Genomic DNA, 12579 nt, shown 5'->3' with positions numbered 1-12579 from the left:
TATATTCACACTCTTTATCTTCTAAATGACTCGAACCCCCAACCTATTGATTAGAGGAGAAGTGTCTTACCAACAGACTGCACTTCATCGTCATGACGCTTATTTATTTATGAAATAATGGTGTCAAATGGCCACATTGAACATGCAAACACAATAATTGGCCACTAATTGAAAAAACACAAATTATGGCCATTAATTAGGCAATATGCCTAATATACCCCTAATTGGGCGGACTGGGTAGGGTCAGGAGTGCGGGTCGCGTGCCGGGTAGGATCAGGCACGCGGGTCGGGTTAGGCACTTATGACACTATTAGTGCCATAAGTGCCAAACTTGGCACTTATGACACTATAAGTGCCATAAGTGCCAACGAAATTTTTTTTTACTCCCCCTGCCCTGTCTACCCCCCAGACCCCCGACCCCACCCACCCCACCCACCCCCAAGCCAAAAAATTTTACTTTATTATTTTATTTTATAGCACTATTAGTGCCATAAGTGCCAACGAAAATCCAAAATAAAATAAAGTAAAATGGTCTTTTTAGCACTTATGGCACTATTAGTGCCATAAGTGCCAAACATGCAGAACAAATATAAAAACAACAGCATCATCTAAACCCTAAATGGAATATTTAAACCCTAAATGGAACATCTAAACCATAAATGGATAATTTAAACCATAAATGGAATATCTAAACCTTAGGGGAAGTGTTTAAAAAGTTCCTTTTGGCTTGGGGGTGGGTGGGGGGGTGGGGGGTAGGCAGGGCAGTGGGAGTAAAAAAAAAATTTATTGGCTTGGGGTGGGTGGGGGGGTGGGTGGGGTCGGGGGTCTGGGGGGTAGACAAGGCAGGGGAAGTAAAAAAAAAATTTGGCTTGGGGGTGGGTGGTGGGGGGGTGGGGTCGGGGGTCTGGGGGGTAGACAAGGCAGGGGAAGTAAAAAAAAAAAAAATTGGCTTGGGGGTGGGTGGGGTCGAGGGTCTGGGGGGTAGACAAGGCAGGGGAAGTAAAAAAAAAAAAAAAATTGGCTTGGGGGTGGGTGGTGGGTGGGGTCGGGGGTCTGGGGGGTAGACAAGGCAAGGGAAGTAAAAAAAAAAATTTGGCTTGGGGGTGGGTGGGGTCGGGGGTCTGGGGGTAGACAAGCAGGGGAAGTAAAAAAAAAAAAAAAATTGGCTTGGGGTGGGTGTGGGGAGGGGGGTTGGGTGGGGTCGGGGGTCTGGGGGGTAGACAAGGCATGGGTTAATCCCTAAGAGCACCCGCATCGCGGGTACTCGAGGAGGTCCTCGAGGAGATGGCCGGCTTCGAGGAGGGCGATGCGGCGTGGAGGTCCTCGAGGAGTACCCGAGTTATCGGGTATCCTCGAGTAGGCGCGTGCTCTGCACGCGCCATTAAAAAAAAATATATTATTTATATTTGATTTTCGACCGTTTCTTCAATTTTTCTTTTTTTTTTTTGCTTTCCAACGGCTCTTTCAACGGCTTATTTAGGAATTGTTTTTATTTTATTAAAGTTTTATGTAATATTTAGGATTTTATAATTAATGCAATTTAAATTTGTAATAAATTGTGTTATTTAAATTTGAGCAATTAAATTTGAATGAAAAACATAAAATCAAAACTAATATTATCAAGTAGGCTATCAAGGAACCCCAATGCAGCACTAACTACTCAATAACACAAACACTATCAAGTAGGCTATCAAGGAGGTCCCAATGCGGATGCTCTAAATCTGGATCCGGGTCAAAGGAAGTTGTTGGATCTATTGGGTTAAAGGGTAGATTAGGTAGAACACATAAAAGATGGCCAAATATTGCTATTTTAAACTTTGTGGACAAAATTTAAGTTTCAATCACCAATAGGGTCATCCGGCCCTATTGTTTCATTTTAATATGTACTAACTATGTCTACTGAAGCATAGCATATAAAATATTTTAGATGAAATATAAATATTTATTTTTAACCAAAAAAATCACCTAATGTTTTGTATATTTACGAGGAAAAAAATATTTAAACACCTTATAAATTTTACTTTATACATAAGTATTTCATATATTTTTTTAAAAAATAATTATTTAAGGGCCTCTCGCCTTCAGCAAAATTCGATTTTAGTTTTAAAATTAATTTTCTACATCCTCTCGCTTTCACATAAATATATTTATCTACCTTACTACTATAATATTTATTGATGTGTGTAGTTGGCCTTTAACATTTAAAAATAAATATATTTAAGGGTAAATAATTAAATCTCAAAGGTATTTATATTTTTACAAAATGCTAAGACTAGGAGGAGGCCAAATGATATATTCTCAAAAATAAGGGGTGAAAATGTGATTTGCACAAAAATAATCACTAACCTGCGTTCGAATTTTCTGGCGTTTCGAGTGTGTGACCTCTTCAGCAAGAATCTGAATTTCATGCCTATTTTGGCACCTTAATTCACTGCCCTTCGCCATCACAAATTCTTATGAAAACCCTTTCGCTTTGAAAATCGAGTCGAAATTGAAACCTAGAAATTCGTCGTTCAAAATAATCGAGAGGAAAAGGAAGTTTTTAGAATGAGAGGAGGAATGTATAGAAGTATACCGCGATTGAGGGCGTCGGGCTCCTCGATTATGAAGTCTATTGCAGCATCGCAGCTGAGAAGAAAAGCTATGAATTCTTTCTCTGCTGCTCAGGACACTTATTCTTCCATAAAGGTGAATGCAAAGATTTTTTTTTTTTTTTTTTTTTTTGTGTATTTGCTGATAAAGATTTAGCTTTTTATGTATGGAGTGAAAATTGTTGGATTGTTTTATTAGGGTTTTTTCTGTTGATGTTTGATTTTGGGGGGTTTGTTTTGGTTTTGCTGTTTCAGGATTTATTTGAGAGGCATAAGGTGGTGTTTACCGTCTCCACTTCCATTGCATCAGTTGTTACAGCTTGGGCTGGTATGCTTCTTCCTCTCTCTCTCTCTCTCTCTCTATATATATATATATATATATATATATATATATATATATGGGAAAGATATAAGTATGTGATTTGAGTTATGGTATGTGGGGTGGTTAGAAAATTTGAAGATGACGATTATGTAGTTTGAGTTTCTTGAAGTTTTTGTGGATTAGACAAGATCAGTCTCATGATATGTTGTTCGGTTGGGTGAACTCGGCCGGTAACTAGTCTCAAGATAGTCCCACGTAGGATTAGTCTTGACTTACGAATCTTGGCCTCCCTTATGACAAGATTAATCTCGGGTAATCTTTAATCTCAAGTAACTGACTGTGTTGTGTCAAGTTAATCTCGGGTAGTCTTGCCTTATGAGTCTTGGCCTCTTTCTATGTTTTATGAGTCCATTGATGGTGTGGATGGTTGAAGCTGAATGCTTTGGTGCTATAATACCACACAAAAATGAGTGAAGACCTATTTATAGGAAATTTTTAGACATTATTACAAGGCATGATGGTGAAATGTTTTATAGGAAATGCAAATGCTGCTTTTAACGGTACTCGGATGTAGCTTATACGGAGGTAGATTAGCTGGGGGAGGCTTGAACTGTGATGACATATTGGTTGGATTTGTGCTGCATTGATGAGGATGTTGATGCAGGTTATTCTTTACGCCAATTGCATCAGTCGAGAGTCGAGCAGAAGCTTGAATCAATTGAGAAAGCTGTAAGCATGTTTACCTTTGTTTTAACCCACCTTTTGTTTGCATATGTTTAGTACATGATATTATGTTTCGAGTATTTGAAGCTTTTTATGCTTTGGATGAGAGTTTAGGGATAAGAGAATTTAGAGTTAATCTGTATCGTTGTGAAGGATGATGACGGACGTCTCTCTTCCTTATTTTCCTAATAATTTTGTTGTATCAATAATCTATGTACTATGTTCTTACCTTGCGTAATTGAAAATCGTCTTAAGAATCTTAAGATTTACGTTGGATTTAGAGAAGAGCTCGTAGCTGTGGATTCTCACTAAGCCAAAGATTTATTCTCATCTTAAGAATCATAATATTTACGTTGGATTTAGAGAAGAGCTAGACTCCGAAGCTCGTAGCTGTGGATTCTTGAAGTTACTAAGCCAAAGACTGATTCTCATTGCTCCATATTAGATCACATTCCCATTTTTCATGATGTTTTAATCATTGTTATGTCGTTTGTCTTTGGTCTGTTCATGAGTCTGGACACATTAGGCCATTTCAGCTTCATCTTTTCTTTCTCGTACTCAAATTTACTATTCCTATTGATATTTTGAAATTATGGTTTTTGTTTTGGCAGATGAAAAACAATTATCAGATGGAAGATCCCGAGTTGAGACAACTAGTCTCGGGAACTGTTAGTTTGCCAGCTTGTCTTGCAACAGCTGGAACCGGTTTGATTATAGGGTCAGTGAACATGGATTTTTATTTATGTTAGCTATAATTTTTAATCTTTATTTGAGACGTGAAGAAGATCGATAGATTCTTATTCTCAACAGTTTTCTTTGAGCACATTCCTTATCAAAATAGCTAGCAACACAGAGGGTTAATTGTATCGACTAGCACGACCTTTATAATTCGTGCAATTTACATCATTGATTCAGCCAAACTGAGACTATCATACCTTATTTCCCTCAAGTTATGCCTCTAATCAGCTTGAGTCTTTATTTATATCCTCCTTTCTGTTATTAGGGATCATCGTTATTGAATTATTAAGTTTGGCGTTTTTGTCTGGCCTCATTAGAGGAGCGTATCGTTTATTTCTATTCTTCTTCGTTCTCTGCCTTCACTCTAGCAATGGCCTTATAGGAACATGAGCTGCTCGAAAATCTTGAAACGCGATGAAGAGACAATGCATCCATGCTAGAATTGCTCTTCTCACATGTGCGTATGTTGGCTTAGTGGTAGAGTGATTAATGTCTTATACCAAAGCTCTTAGATTCGAGTCATTCATCAATCGGGGATAAATATCTCTCTTTAAATCCCTTCTTTCCTTTTCCTCATTTCTATAAAAGAGAATTTCATAATTCACATTTTTTTTTTTTACTCCGAGTAAAGATAATATTATCCCTCTATTTTTGGTGTGATAATATTATCGTCCTTGAAGTGAAAAAGGAGGAATGAGAAAATTGAAATTTTCTTTTGGTAGAAAATGAATGGGAATAAAAGACGGACTTGAAGGGATAATTATTTTTTATCCCTTCTTTTCTCGTGATAAGTTTACAACTAAAGAGAACATGCCTTTTAAATTTTTGCATTCATCAGTTTTGGTGTGATGTTATGTCAGGTTTGGTTTGGGATGGCGAGGCGGAGCGAGGTACACGAACAGGAGGTTGCAGAGGGAACAGATGAAGCTGTTGGGGCAGCTCAAGCCTAAAAGATGGCCGTTGAAGTTTTTCAAAAGGCCGATTTTGAGACGAAGGCTTCAAGAAAATGCAGATAAGATTTCAGAGCCACTGCAGAAGGATGCATCACCTCAAAAATGTTGATCAAGCTAGCCTAAGAAAACTCTCAAGTCCCAAATATTTTAATTTGTAAAACTCTTATGCAATTCAATAGTAGATAATGGCACAGTTTTTCTGGATATGGAGGTTAAGAATAAGGTGTTAAGAGTGTAAAGTGGCTAGAAATTATATTATAATTTTGGAAAGTTGTCATTACAAATGAGATAAAATAAAAAAGAAATTGTGTTATTATAAGTGAACAGTCATTTTAACCATAAGGTTTCCTATGTCACTCTCTCTCTCTTCGTTTTTATATTGTTTCACTTTATTATTCTTTAACTTTCTTATTTAAAATTCTCTCAGATTCCGTTCACAAAAATTATAATGTGATTTAAGAGGTACGAAATTTAATAAATGATTAGGAGATGTGTATAAAAATGAGAATGAGATTCATCAAAGTTGAGTTATTTTAAACATTGAGTGTGAATGAGTAAAAAAGGGATCCAATTTGTTGAACAATAAATTTATGTTGTCACATTGCGGTCGCCCACAAACTAATTCAATAAGAAAAATTTTGATTTATTTAATTTATTTTTTTAAATAAAAATAGGATTTAATTATTTTATTGTATTGTCTATAGTACTTAATTAGTTTTTTTAAAAATTGCATTTATTATTTTTCTTTTATTTTTAATAAAAATTAAAAAGTTACAAAAAAATGACTACAATGTAGACAATAAAATAAAATAACTAAATCTTATTTTTATTTTAAAAAATAAGTTAAATAATTTTTTTTTCTATTTAACTAATTCGTAGGTAGCTACAATGTGGCTGTTTAGCACCACTCTTTGTTAAATGGTTGAGTTTTTATAATATTAAGTGTGAATGAGTAGGAAAAATGATTCACTAAACTTGATGTGCTAAATGATTTAATTTTTTTGTAAATATTAAATATGGATGTGCGATAAAATAGGTTGATTAAAGTTGATGGTTTAAATGGTTGAGTTTTTATAATATGAATGAGTAGAAAAATGGATTAATCAGAGTTGATGCGTTAAATGATTGAGTTTTTGTATAATATCAAGTATAAATAGAATTTAAAATATAATGGGTAGTTTTCAAAAAGGAAAATAGTAGAATAATTTTCATGGACGGATGAAAATAGTCTTAAGACTACAAATTTTGTATGAATGGAGTACGTTCTAGTAATTATCTATGTACAACAAACACGAATTTTATCATGTTTATCGTTGTATCTTTTCAATCTTAAAATTATTTTTATCATTATTGTAATATATCTTGTGATTTTAAAATTACTTAATTTTTTATTTGTTATGTAATGTATATATTGTGAGTTTTTGTTTTTGCTGGTGTAAAACATAAAATTAGTTAGATTAGTTATATCTATAAAGTACTAATAAACTAACTTTTGTTAAAAAGTTGTGCACATTTTAGAAAAGTTTATATATAAATTAATATTTTTTAATTATTAGAAAATTAAAAGATGAAGAAAGAAATGAACAACCACTAAGAATGCATCAGTATTAAAAACATACACGCTAAGTCGCTAACAATAACTTTTAGTTATCTTTTAAAAGTAACTAGTACGTCCATCCGTGCATCAATTAAACGATATGTTTAAATAAATAAATAAATATAAATATTAAACAGAAACAAAATATAATAAATGAAAAATATGGTTTAAATTTATAAATGCAATTTTCAATTATGTATAAAGTGTAATGATAATTACAGTTATTAAATTATTTGATAATGAATATTAATATTACATGTTATTATTATAGAGAATTTCAAATAATGATACTAAATAAATATTTTCATACATAAACATAAACAAAAAGTTGTAAATTTTTAACAAAGAAAAAGAAAATAAAGTATTTTGAAATTTTAATAACCTATTCATTTTAAATTCATTTTTAATAATTTTTATACCATATTAAAGATCTTCTGCCGAACTTAAATTAAGATGCACATTGAATGTTTTTTCATAAAATAAATTTGACGATATTTAGAAAAGAACTAAAATTATAAATAAAAAAGAGAACAAAATAGTAAAAAATTGATAGGAAAAGGGAGAGAAAAGATGGAGAGAGAAAATTCCTCTTTTATATATTATATAGATATGAATGTATTTGTTTGAAAGTTAGAATAAATAAAAACGTATAGATATTATTCAATAATTATTTTAATAACTTTAGTTAACTTTTCAAAGTAATATGAAATGTATTTGTTTGAAAATTAAAATAAATAAAAACGTATAAATATTAGTACTAGTATTTAATATTTTTGCTCAGGCTCTATCACTGTCTCACTGATTGACAACAACCATTTCATCAACTCTTTCCTTTCAACTCATTCACCCAAAAAGGTTAAGAGAAAACCCAAGAAATATTGGCATAAAAAAGAAAAAGATCTGTTTGAGTCTTGAAAATAAATTTAACAGTAGCATCCACTTTCAAAAGGTAAGAGAGTTCAAGAAAAGAGATCAGCCAAAAATAGACCATCACAAAGTAGGTGGTGGCGGGTGGTTACAGGCGGCTGTTCGACAGCACGTCAGTCGGACTCATCGTGATGAACCTCGGACGAGGCCTTCGACGAGTGCGGGAGGGAATCGGACTGGTCGAGCGACTCCCCAACGCTCTTGGTATTCGAGTTCTGAAGATGCTTGTCACTGACAGTTGCTTCCTTCTTGATCCAGTCACTCAACTTGGATGATTTGGTGGGGGAGGCGTCGGCTACGGGCATCAGGGACGTTGTTCTCTGATATGGGGCCGGAGAAGAGTAAGCAAAGGCCGGAGGAGGGACACTCAGGCTGTACGCGTAGTTGTGCCCGTCCATCGGGTGGTCGAATCTGCAGGTAGGGCCGTATTTGCAGAGTCCGTAGAGGCTGTAATACGAACATACGGGTTGACCCTGCATTGAAACAGATGCCCAGTCGTCACAATTCACAAACAACGAAACCTATAACTATCATGTACTCCCTCCCTCCGTCCACGAAAAATTTGCCACAATTTCCTTCTCAGTCCGTCCACAAAAAATTTGCCACTTCAACTTATAATAGTATGGTCAACACAACTCCACTCACATTTTATTAAAACTCAGTGCCGTCCAAAATGTGACAATTTTTTTGTGGACGGAGGGAGTATCACGTATCCATATTAAGCATCTTAATCTGTTTATAAACGCCAATTTACCACAAATTCTAAACTCGACGTAGCTACTCAGCACTACCTAGCTAGTGATGAAGATGAAGGTATGAAGTAACTTACAGGTCGTAGAGGAAGCCCGAGTGGGCCGAGAGAAGTTGAAACTAATTGTGAGAGCTTTTCTCTGGGGTGGTGATATTTGCACTCGGATCCGTATTTACAACTCCCGTGTTCCATGAAATATCGGCATTCTGGCTGATCTGGTCTTTCGGGAAGATAAGACAGCTGCCCGTTCGATACTGGTCCAGTGAGGACACTGGTGACAGATAACGGACTGGCGCCTCCCTAGCAAACGGGACAGACAATGGAATGCACGATGTGTGCTAAATATGAGGAATGAGGCAAGAACAAGATGACCCGAAAATAATGAACCAAAAACGTTTATAACGAAAATGGCATACCATATATGTGTTCCATCCTTGTGATGGAGGTAGAAATAAGGGCATGTAGCTCTGTGGAACTTGGAGAGAGCTAGCAAAATAAGTTGCCTTTGATAAGGATGCTGCCGAAACACTTGCAACACTTGCAGATGATGCACCAGATGAAGGAACGACTGCAGAGCCGCCCGAACCATAGACGGGTCCCACTACAGGTAAGACATTCGCAGCCGCTAATGTAGGTTGGGGGTGATGGAACTTGCAAGCATATCCATATTTACATAACCCCGTGCGCATATAAAAAGGACAGGGCTTCGCGTCCTGTACAATGTACAACCAATTCAACGTCTATAGAGATTCATTGCTCGTGGTTTGACTGTGTACCAAACCTTGACGGTTCAAATCTAAATGGAACGACCGGATTATAGAAGATATAGCACCTGACGCATTGGTAAGCCCAACATATTCAACAAGAAATCAGCTTGTCTATCCTTGGGATGATGATATCTACAGGTCGACCCATACTTGCAGGTGCCCGTCTTTAGATAGTGCTGAAAGACAACATATAATCTATTCGAATCAGTACAAACTATTGTACAATCGACGTATCACAAGCTCACTGAAAGCTTGAAGAGATAACTAACTAACAAGTCATCGAACACAAATAGCCTCCAACACCATATATGATCAACAAGTGGCCAACAGACAAGTCAGTTAAATGATTCGAGTAGGAAAATGCAAAATATACCCAAAAGCAGAGGTGGTTAACGAACTTAAGTAACGAAATACCTTATTAAGTGTAGCCTGCTTATTTAATACTCACCTAAAACAACAAGCTAATTACCATAAGTAAAGAGGAATAAATGCAAATGAACTGCATAGTTAAACAGCCACTGCTTAATGTAGTAGAGGTAGGAAAGAACTAACGGCTCATTTGCTTAAAAAGCAATATCAGAAATGATCTTCGAGGAACAACTGAAAAACGAATTGATCCAAATTGAACATTCCGCAGAAATGTAAAAGTGATGACTTCAATGATTTGGTGACTAGTGAGGATAACCATTATCAACAAATATAAGCTTCCATATGTCGAAGAAAATAGGAAATCGGAGAAATGCAAATTACCCCACAATCTGGTTGTCCAGCCCTCTCAGGAAGTTCACTGCTGGTTTTAACACCATAAACCTAGCCATCGCCACCAACGAATCAACACACGAAGCACGAAATACATAATTTAAGAAGAAGATGATGATGATGATAATGTTCATGAAGATTTATACTTGTCCTGCACTAGAGGGGTGATTAAAACGACAATTGCTCCCATAACCACAAGACCCTGTCCGCAAATAGTATATGCAATCGGGTTCGCCCGGTCGATCCGGGTAGGATCCCAGCTCATCACCCGCTCCACCATTATCATCACTCTCTTCTACCTTTAGCCTTCTCATTGCCTCTGCCAAAATCAACTAGCTCAAAATTAAACCCAAAAACAGAAACACACACACACACACTAGCTCAGAAACATGAGCTGAGCTAAGATGATAACTCAAAATTCAAGTTTTATCTAAGAATCAAAAACTGATGCAACCAATCAATCAATCCCCATTATCAATAACACCGATCATCAAGCAATACGAAAGATCGTTGCTTTAAATTACACCAACATTGATGAAGCAAAAAAATACAAACAAAAACAGAAATTAAATCCGAAAAAAAAAAATTGATCTTGCAAAAAACGAAATCCCTACCTTCAACTCTGTCCGACGTCGAACCATTCCTCGAAAATTTCCGATTTCCCGGCATCGATTTCTCGAGAAATTTACACCAACACTGTGTGCTCAATACGAGGATTGTATTGTGGAATTTGTGGTTTGGATTCCGATTTTAAATTGCTACCCCCCACTCAATACACATGCGTGTGATTATGATCAAAATTCAGAAATCACGCCAACTTTTAATGCCGGAAAAAATTAGGAGAAGATTAAAAAAAAAAAAATTAATATCACTCGGATTCTATCATCACTCGCATAAAATTATTCGATTTCTCTCTCTAGAGCTGGGCTTCAGATCTTCGAAAAAGTCCCAAAATTGAACTGCGAATCCTTGCGAAAGATTTTCCTTGCACTCGTGTACGAATATATTAAATTTAATTTCACCAAACAAGAACAAAAAAGGTAGTCGTGGCGTGTGGTGAAAAGACATATTTGCCCCTGGGTTTGTTAATTCTTGAGCTCCGAATTTTCATAGTAATGTCGAAATTTAAAATTGAAATACTACACGAGTAAGATAAAAAGTCCCCTTACATGTATTGATCGACTTGGTAATAAAGGGAAAAAAATTATTTTTGAGCAATAAATGGTAATAAATTAGATGTCTTATGTTTGACTTAGATTTCATGTGTCAAAATCATGACTTTATTCATTTTCCACAACTTGGACATAACATTTAAAAGCAACTTTTTGATAGGTTTTAAAATGATATAAGTATACTATAGCCATAAAAAAACATGAGTTGAAAACATTTGTCTTCAAACTAGAAAGATTAAATTGCTTTTGAGGAGAGGAGAATGAATAGAATTGTGTATGGAATAAAAATATATAACGAATTACATGAGTATTTTCAAAATTAAAATTTGATCATTATAATTATAATGTGCATATGATATTTCGATCTATAGACATCTAAAAGATTCTAATTAAGACCTCCGACCACAAATTTATCGTTCCACCACGAAATCATACTATCAGAAATTACAATAAAACACGTCAAACCAGATAAGAGTTTTTTAACTAGCATCAAAAATAAAAATTGATCATTAACATTACATATTTGAATAATTTGTAGACACATTCATATGAAAATTTAAGTTGTTTGGATTATTTAAAGGGTTTATTGTCTGAAAATACCTAAAATTTGCTAATTTTATACTTCCTCCGCCCCGTTAAACTTGAGCAATTTCTTTTCGGCACGTGTTTTAAAAGAGTTAGTATTTTATGTGTTAAGTGTGATATGTGAAAAAGTGAAAATGTAAATAAAGGGAAAAAAAACTTTTACATATAAGGAAAATGCTCAAGCTTCGCAGGACAACCCGAAAATGAATACTGTTCAAGCTTCGCAGGACGGATGGAGTAGTTTATATCATGATTTTTCTTTTTTGCTAAAAAATCATAAATTTAAAATTGATTCTGAATTGCCTCACGGTGAGCAATTTCATTCAAATCCAATCTAATGTTGCAATGAGAAATTACAAGTCGTGATACTATTTAAATTGAATTTGGGCGAAATTGCCCTATTTTACCCTATTACTCGTCTGCATCGTTGCTTAAACTTGGGCGAAATTAAACGATTTAGAAACAATCTTACATATATGTATTTTTTGATAATAAAAAGGTTACGATATAAATAAAAAAATTAACAAACTTTAGATATTTTCTGACAATAACCCCTGATTTAAAACTCACTAAAAAGTCACCAAATGGCAGAGCAACAATGTTGTTTTTGTAATACTCATGAATCAATTTTTATTTTTATTTTTTTTAGAGCCAAAGAAATTAAATTAGTATGGTATTCGCGGGGGGGCTTTTA

The 12579-nt window shown here is 35.0% G+C and overlaps 2 protein-coding genes across 3 annotated transcripts; one reads left to right on the top strand and one right to left on the bottom strand.

Annotated features, from left to right (window-relative positions):
* The first annotated feature begins 2332 nt into the window (after window positions 1–2332).
* Window positions 2333–5525, top strand: LOC131002388 (uncharacterized). The gene is made up of 5 exons (XM_057928888.1): window positions 2333–2688; window positions 2847–2919; window positions 3578–3642; window positions 4248–4354; window positions 5235–5525. The coding sequence occupies exons 1-5, from the start codon at window positions 2548–2550 to the stop codon at window positions 5434–5436; spliced, it is 588 nt and encodes a 195-aa protein (XP_057784871.1). The 5' UTR covers window positions 2333–2547; the 3' UTR covers window positions 5437–5525.
* Window positions 5526–7780: 2255 nt separating this feature from the next.
* On the bottom strand, window positions 7781–11153 carry LOC131002387 (zinc finger CCCH domain-containing protein 66-like). 2 transcript variants are annotated; one of them, XM_057928886.1, is made up of 7 exons: window positions 10743–11153; window positions 10275–10447; window positions 10120–10179; window positions 9435–9545; window positions 9019–9315; window positions 8681–8902; window positions 7781–8324 (listed from the first exon to the last, which is right to left on the bottom strand). In XM_057928886.1, the coding sequence occupies exons 1-7, from the start codon at window positions 10795–10797 to the stop codon at window positions 7965–7967; spliced, it is 1278 nt and encodes a 425-aa protein (XP_057784869.1). In that variant the 5' UTR covers window positions 10798–11153; the 3' UTR covers window positions 7781–7964. The 2 variants fall into 2 exon arrangements, with proteins under 2 accessions (XP_057784869.1, XP_057784870.1); XM_057928887.1 differs by having other exon boundaries at window positions 10275–10460; window positions 10743–11126.
* Between the last annotated feature and the right edge of the window lie 1426 nt (window positions 11154–12579).

Source organism: Salvia miltiorrhiza, unplaced genomic scaffold (assembly GCF_028751815.1).
Source record: "Salvia miltiorrhiza cultivar Shanhuang (shh) unplaced genomic scaffold, IMPLAD_Smil_shh fragScaff_scaffold_112_2, whole genome shotgun sequence".
Taxonomy (NCBI): Eukaryota; Viridiplantae; Streptophyta; class Magnoliopsida; order Lamiales; family Lamiaceae; genus Salvia; species Salvia miltiorrhiza.
The sequence above is the reverse complement of the archived record's forward strand: the minus strand, read 5'-3'. Positions and strand labels throughout refer to the sequence as shown.

What these genes read in the sequence shown, in the direction of transcription:
- LOC131002387 (XM_057928886.1), bottom strand. Translation starts at nt 10,797, where the DNA reads ATGCCGGGAAATCGGAAATTTTCGAGGAATGGTTCGACGTCGGACAGA. An exon ending in CTGGACAACCAGATTGTGGG is followed by an intron (nt 9,546 to 10,119) that starts GTAATTTGCATT and finishes GTTGTCTTTCAG; the next exon opens with CACTATCTAAAGACGGGCAC. An exon ending in TGGGCTTACCAATGCGTCAG is followed by an intron (nt 9,316 to 9,434) that starts GTGCTATATCTT and finishes TACATTGTACAG; the next exon opens with GACGCGAAGCCCTGTCCTTT.
- LOC131002388 (XM_057928888.1), top strand. Translation starts at nt 2,548, where the DNA reads ATGAGAGGAGGAATGTATAGAAGTATACCGCGATTGAGGGCGTCGGGC. An exon ending in ACACTTATTCTTCCATAAAG is followed by an intron (nt 2,689 to 2,846) that starts GTGAATGCAAAG and finishes TTGCTGTTTCAG; the next exon opens with GATTTATTTGAGAGGCATAA. An exon ending in AGTTGTTACAGCTTGGGCTG is followed by an intron (nt 2,920 to 3,577) that starts GTATGCTTCTTC and finishes ATGTTGATGCAG; the next exon opens with GTTATTCTTTACGCCAATTG.